General features: G+C 35.3%; 3 protein-coding genes, 1 non-coding gene and 1 pseudogene across 5 annotated transcripts; 2 read left to right on the top strand and 3 right to left on the bottom strand.

Moving 5' to 3' along the window:
- Positions 1–3,429, top strand: LOC104708754 (trihelix transcription factor PTL-like). Its single transcript, XM_087460705.1, has 2 exons — positions 1–734; positions 1,829–3,429. The coding sequence occupies exons 1-2, from the start codon at positions 259–261 to the stop codon at positions 3,129–3,131; spliced, it is 1,779 nt and encodes a 592-aa protein (XP_087316831.1). The 5' UTR covers positions 1–258; the 3' UTR covers positions 3,132–3,429.
- A 2,033-nt stretch (positions 3,430–5,462) lies between these two features.
- On the bottom strand, positions 5,463–7,215 carry LOC104709958 (fructose-bisphosphate aldolase 4, cytosolic-like). Its single transcript, XM_087460691.1, has 3 exons — positions 6,963–7,215; positions 6,637–6,864; positions 5,463–6,539 (listed from the first exon to the last, which is right to left on the bottom strand). The coding sequence occupies exons 1-3, from the start codon at positions 6,988–6,990 to the stop codon at positions 5,716–5,718; spliced, it is 1,080 nt and encodes a 359-aa protein (XP_087316817.1). The 5' UTR covers positions 6,991–7,215; the 3' UTR covers positions 5,463–5,715.
- Positions 7,216–7,693: 478 nt separating this feature from the next.
- On the bottom strand, positions 7,694–9,475 carry LOC104708753 (PAN domain-containing protein At5g03700 pseudogene; annotated as a pseudogene). The gene has a single exon (XR_015563364.1). The product of XR_015563364.1 is annotated as a PAN domain-containing protein At5g03700 pseudogene (transcript).
- Positions 9,476–11,994: 2,519 nt separating this feature from the next.
- TRNAL-AAG (transfer RNA leucine (anticodon AAG)) lies at positions 11,995–12,075 on the bottom strand. The gene has a single exon. It is a non-coding gene; the product is annotated as a tRNA-Leu (tRNA).
- A 1,538-nt stretch (positions 12,076–13,613) lies between these two features.
- LOC104708750 (uncharacterized) lies at positions 13,614–14,897 on the top strand. The gene is made up of 3 exons (XM_087460834.1): positions 13,614–13,822; positions 14,456–14,541; positions 14,622–14,897. Exons 1-3 carry the CDS (start codon positions 13,714–13,716, stop codon positions 14,730–14,732), a joined length of 306 nt encoding a protein of 101 aa, XP_087316960.1. The 5' UTR covers positions 13,614–13,713; the 3' UTR covers positions 14,733–14,897.
- The last annotated feature ends 60 nt before the right edge of the window (positions 14,898–14,957 follow it).

Raw genomic sequence — 14,957 nt, 5'->3', positions numbered from 1 at the left:
TCGCCCACACACATTCAAGAAGAATATAAAGGGTTATTAAGTCATGGGACCATATCGTCTCTGTAGCTTACATTCGACCCTTTTCGTGGACTACACGATCTGTCTCTCTCTCTCACTCTCTCTCTTTCTCTAAAAATAAAAGCTTCAATCTTTTCACTCTCTTTTTTTTTGTTTGGAATTAAAAGGTTATAAACCTTTACCCTTTTTTTTTTTTTTCTCTCCCTTCACTATCGATTGCTGAAATATAAATCTGAAAGAATGGATCAAGATCAGCATCCTCAGTACGGTATACCGGAGCTCCGGCAGCTCATGAAAGGCGGAGGCAGGACGACGACGACATCACCGTCTACTTCTTCTCATTTTCCCTCTGATTTCTTCGGCTTCAACCTCGCTCCGGCGCTGCCGCAACAACCGCACCGTCTTCACCAGTTCACTACCGATCAAGAGATGGGTTTCTTGCCACGTGGCATACATGGACTGGGTGGTGGAGGTTCCTCGACGGCTGGAAACAACAGTAACTTGAACGCGAGTACTAGTGGTGGTGGTGGTGGTGGAGTTGGGTTTAGTGGGTTTCTAGACGGTGGGGGTTTCGGCGGCGGAGTAGGAGGAGACGGCGGAGGAACTGGAAGGTGGCCAAGACAAGAAACCCTAACTCTGTTGGAGATTAGATCTCGTCTTGATCATAAATTCAAAGAAGCTAATCAAAAAGGACCTCTCTGGGATGAAGTTTCTAGGTTTGCTTCACTTATCTTTTCTCGATTTTACCCTAATTTCTCTCTCTCTCTCTCCTCATTCTTCGTCTTTATTTTTTATTTTATTTTTTGGTAACTTTTCTTAAACAAACTTTAATATAATTATGCATACATATTTCTCAAAAAATCCCTCCTAGTTTTTGTTTTTTCAAGATCATGTCTCCTAGTTTAACAGTTGATCAATTACAAGAATTTAATTTTCAATTGAGGAAATTAATAACATTTGCTACTTATGAACACTAAACAGTTTCAATCTTCTTTATATATTAAAAAAAAAAGTTTCAAACGTTGAGTATATATTTTGTGTTGTTGTTGTGGGTTTTCTTTCGGATTTGAAAAGATTTGACCTTTCATACGCTTTCTTGTTAAATATTAAGACCTTTCAAGTGAAAATCCCGAAGACAAATTTAATCTTTTAAAAAAAAAAAATTATTCTTGCATTAATAACAAGAAAGAATGTGACCTCAACACTTCCCTTGGGTTCCTCAATTTCAACTTACTTTTCAGCAAATCAATATATATCTATATATACGTATATACATTCCCACGTATATTACACAGACACACATATTGATGTGTAACTATAGAGTGGTCAGTTTCAAACAATTTATTTAGGAGTTGTTTTGTTTTGGTCAAGAGAATGACCAGACCTTGGCAGTTTCAGTTAAGACACTATCAGGTGCTTTAAAAACCCAAAAGGGTAAAACATAAACAAGAGTAAAACAAAAAAGATTTATTATCTTCTTTGACTTTGATTTTAGATTTCTTCTTTTTTTTACTGATAACTTCTGATTCATCTTTCTTAGCTTCTGAAGATATGTACCCTCCTCTTTTGTGTAACTGAACATAGAAACATGTTCTTGTGGTAAACTATTAGTTCACTAGTCTTGGTCCGAAAGTTAACAAGTGTATGTTAAAATAAGACAAACTTTATGTGTCACTATCTAATCTAATATATGCATGAAAATGAATTTATGCATATGATTCTTGCTAGTTTCAAGATTAGGGCACTGCTCCGAATTCAGTCAAACATGAGCTCATTCTTTTTCTCATTCGTATTTTTAATATATAAATAGGATCATGTCCGAGGAACATGGATACCAAAGGAGTGGAAAGAAGTGCAGAGAGAAGTTTGAGAATCTTTACAAATACTATAGGAAGACTAAAGAAGGCAAAGCCGGAAGACAAGACGGAAAACATTACAGATTTTTCCGGCAGCTTGAAGCACTCTACGGCGATTCCAACAACTTGGTTTCTTGTCCCAATCATAACACGCAGTTCATGAGCAGCGCAATTCATGGTTTCCACACTCAAAACCCTATGAACGTTACTACAACAACGTCGAACATTCATAACGTCGATAGTGTTCATGGTTTTCATCAAAGCCTTAGTCTTTCTAACAACTACAACTCCTCCGAGCTGGAGCTGATGACTTCTTCGTCGGAAGGGAATGATTCTAGTAGTAGAAGGAAAACGAGGAGTTGGAAAGGGAAGATCAAGGAGTTCATTGATGCGAACATGAAAAGGCTGATAGAGAGGCAAGATGTTTGGCTTGAAAAGTTGACAAAGGTTATTGAAGATAAAGAGGAACAACGGATGATGAAAGAAGAGGAATGGAGGAAGACTGAAGCTGCACGGATTGATAAAGAGCATTTGTTTTGGGCTAAAGAGAGGGCACGAATGGAAGCTAGGGATGTAGCAGTGATTGAGGCGTTGCAATACTTGACAGGAAAGCCATTGATAAAGCCGCTATGTTCGTCTCCGGAAGAGAGGATTAATGGTAATAATGAGATCCGAAACAATAGTGAGAATCAGAATGAGAATGGAAGCGATCAAACAATGACTAACAATGTTACTGTTAAAGGAAGTGGTAGCTGCTGGGATGAGCAAGAGATTATAAAGCTTATGGAGATTAGAACGAGCATGGACTCGGCATTTCAAGAGATATTGGGAGGGTGCTCGGATGAATTTCTATGGGAAGAAATTGCAGCGAAATTAGTTCAGTTAGGGTTTGATCAGAGAAGTGCCTTATTATGCAAGGAAAAGTGGGAATGGATAAGCAATGGAATGAGAAAAGAAAAGAAGCAAATCAACAAGAAAAGGAAGGATAATTCGTCCACCTGCGGTGTATACTATCCAAGAACAGAAGAAAATCCAATGTACAACAATCAAGAAAGCGGATATAATGATAATGATCAGCATCAGATGAACGAACAAGGCAATGTAGGTTCTTCAACATCAAACGCAAACGTAACCACTGGAAATCCGAGCGGCGCAATGGCAGCTAGTACAAACTGCTTCCCGTTCTTCATGGGAGATGGAGATCAGAATTTGTGGGAAAGTTATGGTATGAGGCTCAGTAAAGGAGAGAATCAGTAAGTAATGTGTCTCAACGAAGAAGAAGGTAATCATTTGGTTAACTAATTCTTTTGAGTTAGCTATATATGAGATAAACCTTGACTTAGCTATTATATGTCACATGATGCTTAGAATTATAAATGGAATATTTGTTGGGGCTTAACGAATTTATATCAGCATGTATAAGATGAATTGTCTAAGAATTAAATCAAATTAGGCTTTAACCAACGGTTATATACTATGTTTAATTTGTATGTGTTTATTTTGTAAGACTTTTTATATCAATCTTTCTCTAAATATTAAATTCTGATCCCAATAACTATTTTGTTGACCCAGAAAAAACGAGCATCCATATGCTAATTCAAAGATCGTACTCATAAAAATCAACTTTTATAAGAGAATTTATTTTCTGCATCCGAAGGTGTAGACACGCAAAACCAGACAAGACATGTCATAGGATAACAAAAAAAAAAATCAGATCATCATGCATGTCTTCTTAAGCCACTCAACATTTAAACATAGTTCTTTTTTACCTTTAAATATGATTTTTGATGACAAAAAAAAAAGAAAGAATATTTATCATAGTTTTAATATGAACATGACATTTTCCCTCGACCCTTGAATGTAACCAAAATTTCCGGGGGGGTTAAATTAATAATACTTTGATGATTTATAGGAAAGGAATTGACTACACTGAGCCTATATAGACTTCTATATTTTTCTTTGGCAGAAATGAATAGATTCGAGAGACAGTAACATATATATGAACCAAACGGTTCTTGTCCATTGGCACACAACAGTTTTAACAAGCTTTCTTTAGTTTTTTTTTTTTTTTGAAGGGTTTCTTCTGGAGGATTAGCTCACGTAATAGGGTTTTATTAGTTTTCATTTGGAATTAGTAGGAACTTCAAAAATCTAATTTCCCTAATTTTTTTAGAAAAACCATTAATTTTTTTGGCTCGACGATTCATTTTTAAATTATTAAATGGGTAATAGAATGGATTTTTCAAAAGAATAAAACACAACTACTTTAAAAACTATTAAATTTATGACGTAAATCAAACATAGATTTCTTCTTCTATTCGGTTTCTGAACCAACTTTTCTGGCATGGAAGGTTCATATTCATAACATTTTGAACTGCGCCTGAATTATTTATTTGATTGTTGTAAACCGTGAAACTTGTTTGAACTTAATTTGGTCTTGAAGACTCCACCTATCTAATTAATGTATGTACATAAATGGAGATACAAAGAAAACATACATAGAAGGCTAGAGCTGTAAATTTGGGGTAATCCTAGAGAGAGAAAGAGATGGAGAGTTATGTAGATGGAGACAGAGAGTAAGAGTAGTGAAGTAAGCTCTGGTCGATTCAGTGTGTTAATGGTCAGAGAGAAAGTAACCATTTGCCTTTATCTCTCTCTCCATGATCTCTTCTTCTCCTTTTTGTCCCTATTCCCTATAGAGACAGTGAGACACGAGCACGAGTCAATACAATCCTTCGTACTTACACATTATTGATAACGTTACGTTGATTAATTCTGAATTGTCTCTATTCTCATTTAAGTGCTTGTTCGTTTTATGGGTTCCACACAAGACCAGTCCTACTTCTAGAGCTTGATGATTCTTCTTGTCAAACTTTATTAACTGTTTTTATAATTTGGATATTTGTTGCTATATGGTGGAAATTTAGAATACTTTTTAAGTTCAATATTTACTCTTTCAAGCAAACAATTTATCTAGAAATTTAATCTATTTAAAGGAACTAACCACAAAATCCTTGAAACGTTTAAATATTCTCTCAATTTTCCTAAATTTGATGTTTTAGAAGCTTTCACATATATGCTAATAAAACCTTCAGAATTATATAATAAATCCTTTTAATTTATCACTTGTGAAAATATATTCTAAAATTACAAAAAAGTAACCCATACAAAGAAGATTGTGGTGAAGATAAGACGACTGAAGTTTATATTATTCATCACTAAAGATTTCAAACTGTTTTCATGACCCTATTTTTATGTTCAGTCACTGCCATTGTCTCTCTATTCTGTCCACCCTACGACTAGACACATCATCACTTCATTATATGATTTTATTGTTTTTTATATTACACTCATATTATACCTTCAAAATTCTTCTTTCTTTGGATTTTTGAGTACTTTTAGTGATTTCTAATTTTTCTAGATAAGATATGTAACTGAATGTACCAGAACAAACAAGGTCATACTTTTGTCAACGTAGTTATCAGATAGTTAACGTCTATAGAACTTGTAGCCACAAAACTAGTGAAATCTACTGCAATATTTCCTTTTTATTTTCGTTGCAAGTTTAATAATTGGCGCAAAAAAAAATTAACAGAACATAAAACTGTAGACTTTTTTTTATTAGATGTTTAACATCCTTTTTTGAATATTTACAACCAAATTTCCCCACGAGAAAGGGTTTTATCATAAATACTTAACATATTGCCGGCTAATATCATATGCCCAAGATATATATATATATATATATATATATATTTAAAACAATATCTAATAATTTACACCGTCACATTATAATTAGAACAGTAAAACCAAAATTTCCAAAAATTCCGTAATTGACCATTTAGTATTTGTAGTCTTTGACGTGAAGGCTCTCGGAAGCACCATCACCTAGCTGAGCATCACCCTTGTAGGCACCAAGGGTTGCTTCAGAGTTAGCCTTAGCTCGAGCCAAGAACGCCTTTTGAGCCTTGTCCACATTCTCTTCTTTACCTCCCCAAGCCTTAAGGGTACTCTGTTGAAGCGCACGTCCATACGAAAACGTCAAGCTCCATGGTTTCTTACCTTTTAGCTGATTAATAGCGTTTAGATTCACAGTTGCTTCTTCCTCACTCTGTCCTCCAGACAAGAACACAACAGCCGGAACCGCTGCAGGAACCGTCCGTTGTAAAGCACGAACCGTGTGCGCGGCGATCACTTCAGGTTTAACCTTGGAGCCACTGTCAGAACCTGGAGTAACCATGTTTGGTTTCAAGAGAGTTCCTTCCAAGATCACATGGTGATCACTAAGAGCCTTGTAACAAGCCGCAAGGACTCGTTCCGTAACAGAAGCACATTTCTCAATATCATGAGATCCATCAACAAGAATCTCTGGTTCAACAATAGGGACAAGACCGTTCTCTTGGCAAATAACTGCGTATCTAGCTAAACCGTAAGCATTCTCATGGATAGCTAACTCAGAAGGCTCTTCCTTTCCGATTTTGAGAACAGCACGCCACTTAGCGAAACGTGCACCAGCTTCATAGTATTTCTTGCAACGGTCACCAAGCCCGTCGAGACCAATGGTTGTGGTTTCACCATTAGTACCAGCTAGCTCAACGGTTCCCTTATCGACTTTGATACCTGGAAGCACTCCAGCTTCCTTCATCACATCAACAAACAGTTTCCCTATATAGCAAAAATCAACAAAACACCAACCAATGATTTATATAGAATCAAGAAAACGAATGTGAAAGTGTTTTGTTAGGTTTTCGAATTTTAGAACCTGAAGCAGTCTTTTGGTAGAGTGTTTCTTCGAAGAGGATGATACCACTGATGTATTGGAGAGCTCCAGGAGTAGTGAACAAGAGCTCACGAAGAGCACGTCTGTTTGATTCAACGTTCTCGACGTTAATGCTTACAAAACGTTTCCCGATTGTTCCAATGGATTCATCAGCAGCGAGAATACCTTTTCCTGGAGTACCGATGTAAGCGGCATTGGCGATGAGCTCATCTGATAAAGATCAACAAACACGAAGAGATATATTCATTGACGTATAGGACTAAAACATTCCTTGAACTATGATCGAATGAGACGGTAAAGAGATTTACCGGCGAATTTGGATTTGAAGCACGACATTGTGTGTGTAAAAGAGGCTGCGGCGACGGGGAAGAGCGTTTTTTTTTCTTTTTTTTTGTAATGTATGAAATTGAAGAGAATGGGCCTTTAAAAGGCCGAGTTGGAGACGGTTACGGCGATAAATAAGGAGTCATACATGCGGCCCATATAAATTCTCGCTTTTTTGCAACTCCCCATATAAATTCTCGCTTTTTTGCAACTCCAACAACCAATAAAAATTGTCGCAAAATTTTCGAAAGATCCGTTCCTTTGTTAAAAACATTCAACTTTTCTATTTTTAGTGTTCTTCAAATATTGTCAATTTTGTAGAGAGAGAGAGAGAGAATAAATTAGAGTTTTGTTATAAAAATGGTCGACATGATAAAATGGGATAAAGTCAGGTGGTTACTACATGCTGTTGCTGACCAGAATATTTTTACAAAGTAACAATATAGAATTAGATGTATTATAAAATAACGACGATTTGGATAGTGGAAAAATCTCATAACATGTGGGCCTTTCAGTAAAAGTCCACCATCCACACTTGTTAGCGTCACCCGTGACGCCCAATTGCTCATTTTCCCTTATTTTTTTTATCAATAAATTTTAAAATAGAATTATATATTACGAAATAGGTGTATTTGCTAAACCATATAAAAATAAATATATCTTTGTAATAAATACTTGTTAGGTAAAAAAAGTCATCAACAAAATAATGGTCAAATCGCAAAAAGAAGTTAATTTTATACTCTATGGTGTAAAAATTAATACATACCTCTTGTAAAAAAATTATGAAAAAGGAAAAAGAAGAAAAAAAAAAAACTAGAAAGCTATTATTATTATATTATCTCCGACTCATTTCAACGGAACTAAAACTATCCGACCCGAGATTTTTATACGGGCCGGGTGATAACCCACCATCTTCTTCTAGTACTCGTTTCTCTCTACTCCAATTCCTAAACCCAACGTAAACCATCGCCACCATTAAAACCAACGCAATCACAGCTAGCAATGACATCCCAACCGTCAATCCAACACGACTCTTTTTCTTCCCTACACCTTCACGTATCTTAAAATAACCCAGTTTACTCGGATCCGCAACGCCCAACATCGTCCGGATCGGGTAATTAACCAGATAGCAAAACCCGGACCCGTTATTATAAACCGCCCCGAAACACTTGCAATCCCCAACACACATCTCCTCACACTCCCCCAAAGACGACGTCGTTTTATGATCCATCAGCTCCTTAAACGGCACTTCAACGCCGTTACGTCTCACCACTTTAAACTCCGTCGTCTTGCCGCAGAAATCCACCGGCGCTGACGACGCGTGATTACACTCTCCGATCACGGTACTGTTATCAATACACGAACAACCCGATCCAGGCGTACATAGACCGTACGGACCACACAGATTAGGGAGATCGCAAGTTTCGCGGATCGCTTCGTAGTTCAAAGCCCAGTGAGATCCGTCCCAGAGATATCCCCGGAGATTCCCGTCGGATTCTAATCGGAGAATCAGTAAACCGTTAACCGGTCTTTGAAAGCTATTGAACGCTTCAACATCGATTGGTATTATATTTCCGGTTTGGTACATACCGAGATAACCGTTCGAATTAATCCGAGCTAGAATTGGACCGGCTCCATCTTTGATTTTGGCTTTGGCTTGAAGAGCACTGTGTTTCCAGTAAAACTGTTGAGAATCATCGCTCACTTTAGCGTATAAACCGATGAAATCGCTACCTAACCGCATCGAATACAAACCGTTGGGTGAAACCAAAGCCATGGCAGATGTGAAACTCTGGTTTTCTACGAGGGTATTTCCGGGAAACTCAAAACTTTCCCACTCGACGAACGACGACGTTTTCACCACTTGGAGATTCGAGTCGTTACGGAGGATCAGACGGTCTCCGTTAGTATGAGTTGACCATTCCAACCTCGACGAAGGATCGGTAATTACGAGGCTACCATTGAAGAAGAGCTTCGTTTTATGCGACCAGCTCGCTGAACGGGTCGGGTCGAGGACCCAGAGTGGATCCGTTAAGTTCGGGTGGGTTACGGCGAGAGAGAGGCGTGACCCGTTTACACGTAAGAACCCGAATGAAAAGCTCCCGTTCGGGTCAGTGAGGAGAGGCTGGAACAAGTCGATGGACGGGTCCGGTTTAGCTTCAAAGCCTTTTACCAGCTCTAAAACCGGTTCGACCGCGTTGACTCGTTGCCATGTATGAGAAGAAGAAACCAAGAAAACGAACGACAAGAGTAAAACACGAGTGAAAGAGTTTAAATACAAACCTTCCATTTTTGGAAACTTGAATCAAATATAAAGAAAGAGAGACAGAGAGAAGAAAGAGAGATTGTGATGTTTTTTATTCGTTCATACAGAGAGACTCCATTGCATCATATACTTGAGTGTGTGTAATGTATAATATATATAGAGACGTAAAATATGAATAAAATGATTAAATATGTTGTGCCGGTTCTAGAATATGTTAATTTGGAAAAGAGAAAAAAAGAGAGAAAGAAATAAAACAATAATAAACGGCGTCGATGTCGTGGGGGCTGAAATTAAATATTTGGAGTCGCGATTTGAGAAAGATATGGTTTTCTGGTGGGATAAATTGTAATCATATCAAACCATTACTCACTACTCGCTAGCTAGGCGCAAATGGACCAGTTGTATATAATATGCGCTAAACCAGATTGTTTACACTTAAAATATTTGAGTAAAGACAAATTATTGCACGCACTAAGCATGTGTCAGTGTCAGTATGTGTGTGTATATATAGTTGTATACATAATACAGAATATCTGTAAATCTATGTATGTGTAATGTGTTCATTTCGTATGTTCTTCCAATGTGTTTGTGTGTTTTCCTTTTCTACCATGTTCCCACTACCGTAGGAAAGAAAGAGTATGGGAATGTTTTAACTATATCTTGTTCGTGTCAATATTAGTTACAAACGAAAGAACTCATCCCTAATACACAAGTGCATATTTTTTTATTTAATCGATTTACTTTGTGAGGATATATTGATCAAAAATGATGTACACTCTCAAATATATCTCCGAATGTTGTAGAAAACTCTTAAAACGAGAAAATCCAAAAGATTTAGTCACTAGAGCTCGCTCGTGTAATATAAAATCCAAACGTTTAACTATTTGTTTAGGCGTAAAAGATCTTTAAGATAAACGTAAACGAGGTTTGTGCTAATGAGCTCGCTCGTGTTAATAGGTTAAATAAAAAAAGAGTTACATGATTATGGAAAATGGGCAAAAGCTAATGTATATGGATTGTAAGTATCTCTTTGAAATAACAAGGTTTTGAATATGACTGGTTTTGAGAGTGTGTACGTGGGGGATGCAAATGCTCAGGATCTCCAAAATTTGTTAATATGGATAGGTTTCTAAGTATGTATTAAGAGTTTAGACATCAAATTTTGTTATCATCCATAAAGAAGAAAAAAGGAATGTATGAAATCTCATAATTTAGAAGGAAAAAGGACTACGAACCGAGTTAAAGTGATTAGTGAGAAAAACACACAAAAAAAGAGGATTTTGCATACTTTTAGTAGTTTATAAATCTTTTTATATATATATTTACTTTCATATTAAAATGATTTGAATTAGGCATAAAGCTCCGAATGCGATCAAGCCAGACACAAAACTTCTTCACAAATTAAAAGGGAAAATCTAGAAGGTTAGGTGTTAATAAAATGAAATGAAATTATTATTAATGTATAACAATGAAGTTAGGACAAAAGTCGCACCAAATCTAAAAGGTCAAAAGACTCAAGCTCGTCATCTGTTTATGTCAGGACTCAGGTCATTAAATCTCTAGTTGATTCAACATGCAATCTTATTTACACCGTAAAAAAACTCGAGTGACCTTGGTGGTGTATACATCCATGGTATACCATTCATATGATATCATCAATTATTAATTGGTTTGATATTTTATATCGTTTTGGATGATACGTATTTTTTTTTTTGGGTTTCTATCCAATGAAAAGTTCAAACTAACTTATTTCACAATGATGGGTGTGTTATTAATCTAAGTCACATGGGTTGACTATGTAAAAAGGATCATTAAATGTGAGGAGTTGACTTACTGGCTGGCGGGAGGATATGTATGAATGTATCGTAATCGTAACTAAACACATCGAAAGTCTCACCAATTCGGATTTTGACTTAATAGTTTCTATTTCTTGAATTAAAAAATACTTTTCTCTTTTTTTTTTGTTGGGATCAATTTATTTATTTTATTTGGTGTTGACATCATTTAAGTTCAACCATACAACAACTCTTTTGTTCCCTTCGTACTCTCTCTAAAAAATCCAAATTTTTCTCACCAAACCTAATCGTTCTATCTAGATTAATGAATGTTTCTATCTGTGTACGCTGTAAGCAAATGTCTGTACTCTTTTGTTCAGCTAAGCTTTCGTTTCCATCTTTTTACCTTTGTATTCAACAATTCTGGTTCAAGGTTCTTGACTTCTGAATTATGTAATTTGCAAAGTCAAATATAGTTTATTACTGATATAAATCATATTATATGATTGTTCCCATTACTGTATCTGTTAAATTAATCCCCATAACTGTTTAAGCTTTTCTACAGGAGAACCCCTAAATAAACATGCAATTTTCACATTCAAAAACCTATTAGCCACGACTCTGACTAACTTCAAATTATAGATAACTTAGTTGTATTAGTTATCCCAGGTAATTTGATTAGAAAATTTGTTGACATTTCCATAAAATAATTAATAGGATCGATCGACTAACTAATCAACCCATACCAAACAAGTCACATGACTCACATCTATTAAGTTATTCATAAGTGTTCTAGTTTCTGATTTCAAATATTTCGTAGTATTATGTCGAAGTGGGTGGGCTGCACGAAAGGTGCCACTGTTCGTTTTTAATTCATTATAACAATATGGCCTGCTAGATTCACTTGGCAACAATATGTAATTGATGGGCCGAAACTAAATAGGCCTAATAAGATAAGAGAGAAAAAAAAAAGAATGTTGACAGTGGGATTTGAACCCACGCCCTTTCGGACCAGAACCTTAATCTGGCGCCTTAGACCAACTCGGCCATATCAACTTGTTGACATTAAGAGTTTAAAACGTATATATAATACATATAAGATATGAGGAAACCTAATTACAATATATTTTTCTAAATGAATCATCGACAGAAAATGCACATGAAAAATACATTTTATTTTGTTTAAAGTCGAATTAGTTTACAGTATCGTCGACCTAATTAATAATATATATGAAGCAAAACCCAATCAATGAGCAGATTAGACAGATTTACAAAAATTGCATGTGTGAATTATTAAAGCATGAATGAGTGATAAGGACTACCACCAAAAAATCGAAAGAAAGTCTCGAGGGTCTCTTTTCTTGTCTCTGCTTCATCTCAATTGGTACTATAACGAATGGACACAATACAGTTCTCTTATCTAACGCTAAAAAGATACGCATAATTTTATTAGTTTCTCGAATGTGTCGGCTTACCGCAAAAATAGTAATATGATAATGACTCCCAACAAGTAATCAAATTAGGCTCGTGTCGTGATGATCCCTTCTCTTTCCAAATTCCTTGTCATACATAAATCGAATTAGTCAAAGATAGATCCAAATCCCTAAATGATGTGACACCCCCATATCATTACCACCCGCTTAATATTCTCTAATTAAGGATTTTAGGTTTCCATTTTCTTAATAACATAGGAGATACAGTTGTCTTACATTATCTTGGGATAAGTATAAAAAAGTTATTCATTCTAATAATATCCTTTGTTATATCCCCTCTTCGAAATCATCAACGTCAAACGGAGATTCATGCATGCATGATTTACATTTGTATTTTAACAAACAAAAAAAAATGATTTACATTTGTATTTTCAAATTGAGTTGTTTTATTGTTACTTAGCTCCTCTACGTCGATTCCCACAACTTAGTAGTCTTAGTTGATATAGATGAAACTGTTAAATGTGAATGTAATCTAGTCCGAGGAAAAAAAGGTTAACATTTACTGTATTATATAATAGAGGTAATAGGAAACAACGGACATGAATAATAGAGTAGTAATTTTGTGTAACGCCAAAAGAGAGTGCGTACGTTTTGCTTTTGTCATTACATTACACAACCAACGAGGAGGAATCTTTATATCTCGTGGGTGGGGAATATCGCCACTGTGTTGTGTCAACCAAAAAAAACTACTACTGTATTATGTTAATAGCAGAACTAAATTAAGAATTTAATGTTATAAAAAAACATTGTATTGTTCGGAAGAGGTGAAAATTCATAAACTGGTTTAACTTATAACACTCGTGGTTTTAATTGTCAACTTGTTTCGACTAATTTTCGAGTAAATACAGTAGGAGAAGATTCATAAAAAGGTTTTACTTATATAATTCTAATATTAACCAAATGTTTCTACAACTTTACCTAGTAAGTAAATGAGTGTATAAGTAGTTGTCGTCTAGTTGTTTTGTCTGGTACTCTCTGGTTGATTGAAGTTGCGTATACTAACTCCTCGCAAAATGAAGGTTGAAAAATAAAATAAAAAGAGGATCCACTCCACAGACCACAACACACTATAAAATATGGGCATAAACGTAAATAAGTAAATGTAACCGACCATGTGAGAGATCTAGACATATATAAAAACTTTTGACTTCTTCTTCATGTTTGTATAGTCCTCAAAAAGTCTCTGAAACGAAAAAAGAAAATGGAAAAGAAACTTGGGATTATGTTCTTCCTTTTCGTTGTTCTTCTTATTCTTCAGTTCTCTGAGCTTCGTACGGCTCATCAACGTTCTTTGCAAGGGGATAACGAAGGTATATATACATACGTATATACTACTATATACCCTTTTTTTTTTTGGGAACAAAACTACTCTAATATATACCATGTAATATATAGACCCATGCATCAGCATCATGCATGTATATATGTATTTTACCTATATATACTTGTATATTAAAATACTTTTTAAGAAACTTTTGTTTGAGCTTTGGTTGCCGGAAACAATGGGAACTCTTTTATTTTATAAAGTATAGAATCACAATTTTTCCTTATAATATAATTCTCTTGTGGATCATTTAGAGTTTTAGATATTGAATATTTCAAAGATTTCCATGTGATCCGTGATTGTTCCTTAAGTTCGATAAGGAAAAAAAAAATCTAACCACCAATTAAATGTATGAAAACTATATATGTGATTAATGTAAAGCCTTTCAATGACCCATAATTCAAATCTTAGCATGAAATATTAGGTTCCGATCACTTGCGCGCCGTAGGAACCTTGGGACCATATTTGGTTATATAGTCTTATAGATCCTCAATGAGTGACAAAAAGGAGAGATCTTTAAATCTACTGTATGTTCTTGTTAAAAATCTGCTGAACTACTTCTCTCTCACCAATTTTTACATTCTTTTTTCTTTCACATTTTTTTTTACGGCAAAAAAAGAAGAAGGAAGCAAGAATGATAATTTGGTTTGGGCTAAGGCTACACAAGCAGATAAGGCTTCTGAGATGGCCCAAGAATTATCGCCGGTAAGTTATTTTTTTAACCGACCTTATATTATATTCGTAAATTAAATTATTTATATTCTCCTGGATATCTTGGTTCAAAGCTGATGGGTGAAGAGAAGTGTGAGGAGCGGGATGAAGAGTGTACGAAGAGAAGGATGATCACTGAATCTCACTTGGACTACATCTACACTCAAAGCCACCACAAGCCTTAACCATCCCCCACCTCTTTATTTATTTATATTTATCATTATTATTATGTGAAACTTAAAATAAAGTTTAGTCTGAAAACACGAGTAAATCAAAAATTATAAAATAATAATTTGTATTGTGGCAGCAAAATATGTATGCAGAAAATAAAAATAAAAGATGTATTTCCATTTTTTTTTCTTTACATATATATATATAAAGGGTTAGAGGCATAGGTATAGTTGAAGAAC

This window comes from Camelina sativa, chromosome 8 (genome assembly GCF_030686135.1).
Source record: "Camelina sativa cultivar CO46 ecotype springtype chromosome 8, ASM3068613v1".
NCBI lineage: Eukaryota > Viridiplantae > Streptophyta > Magnoliopsida > Brassicales > Brassicaceae > Camelina > Camelina sativa.
This window is presented reverse-complemented; position numbering and strand designations above follow the sequence as displayed.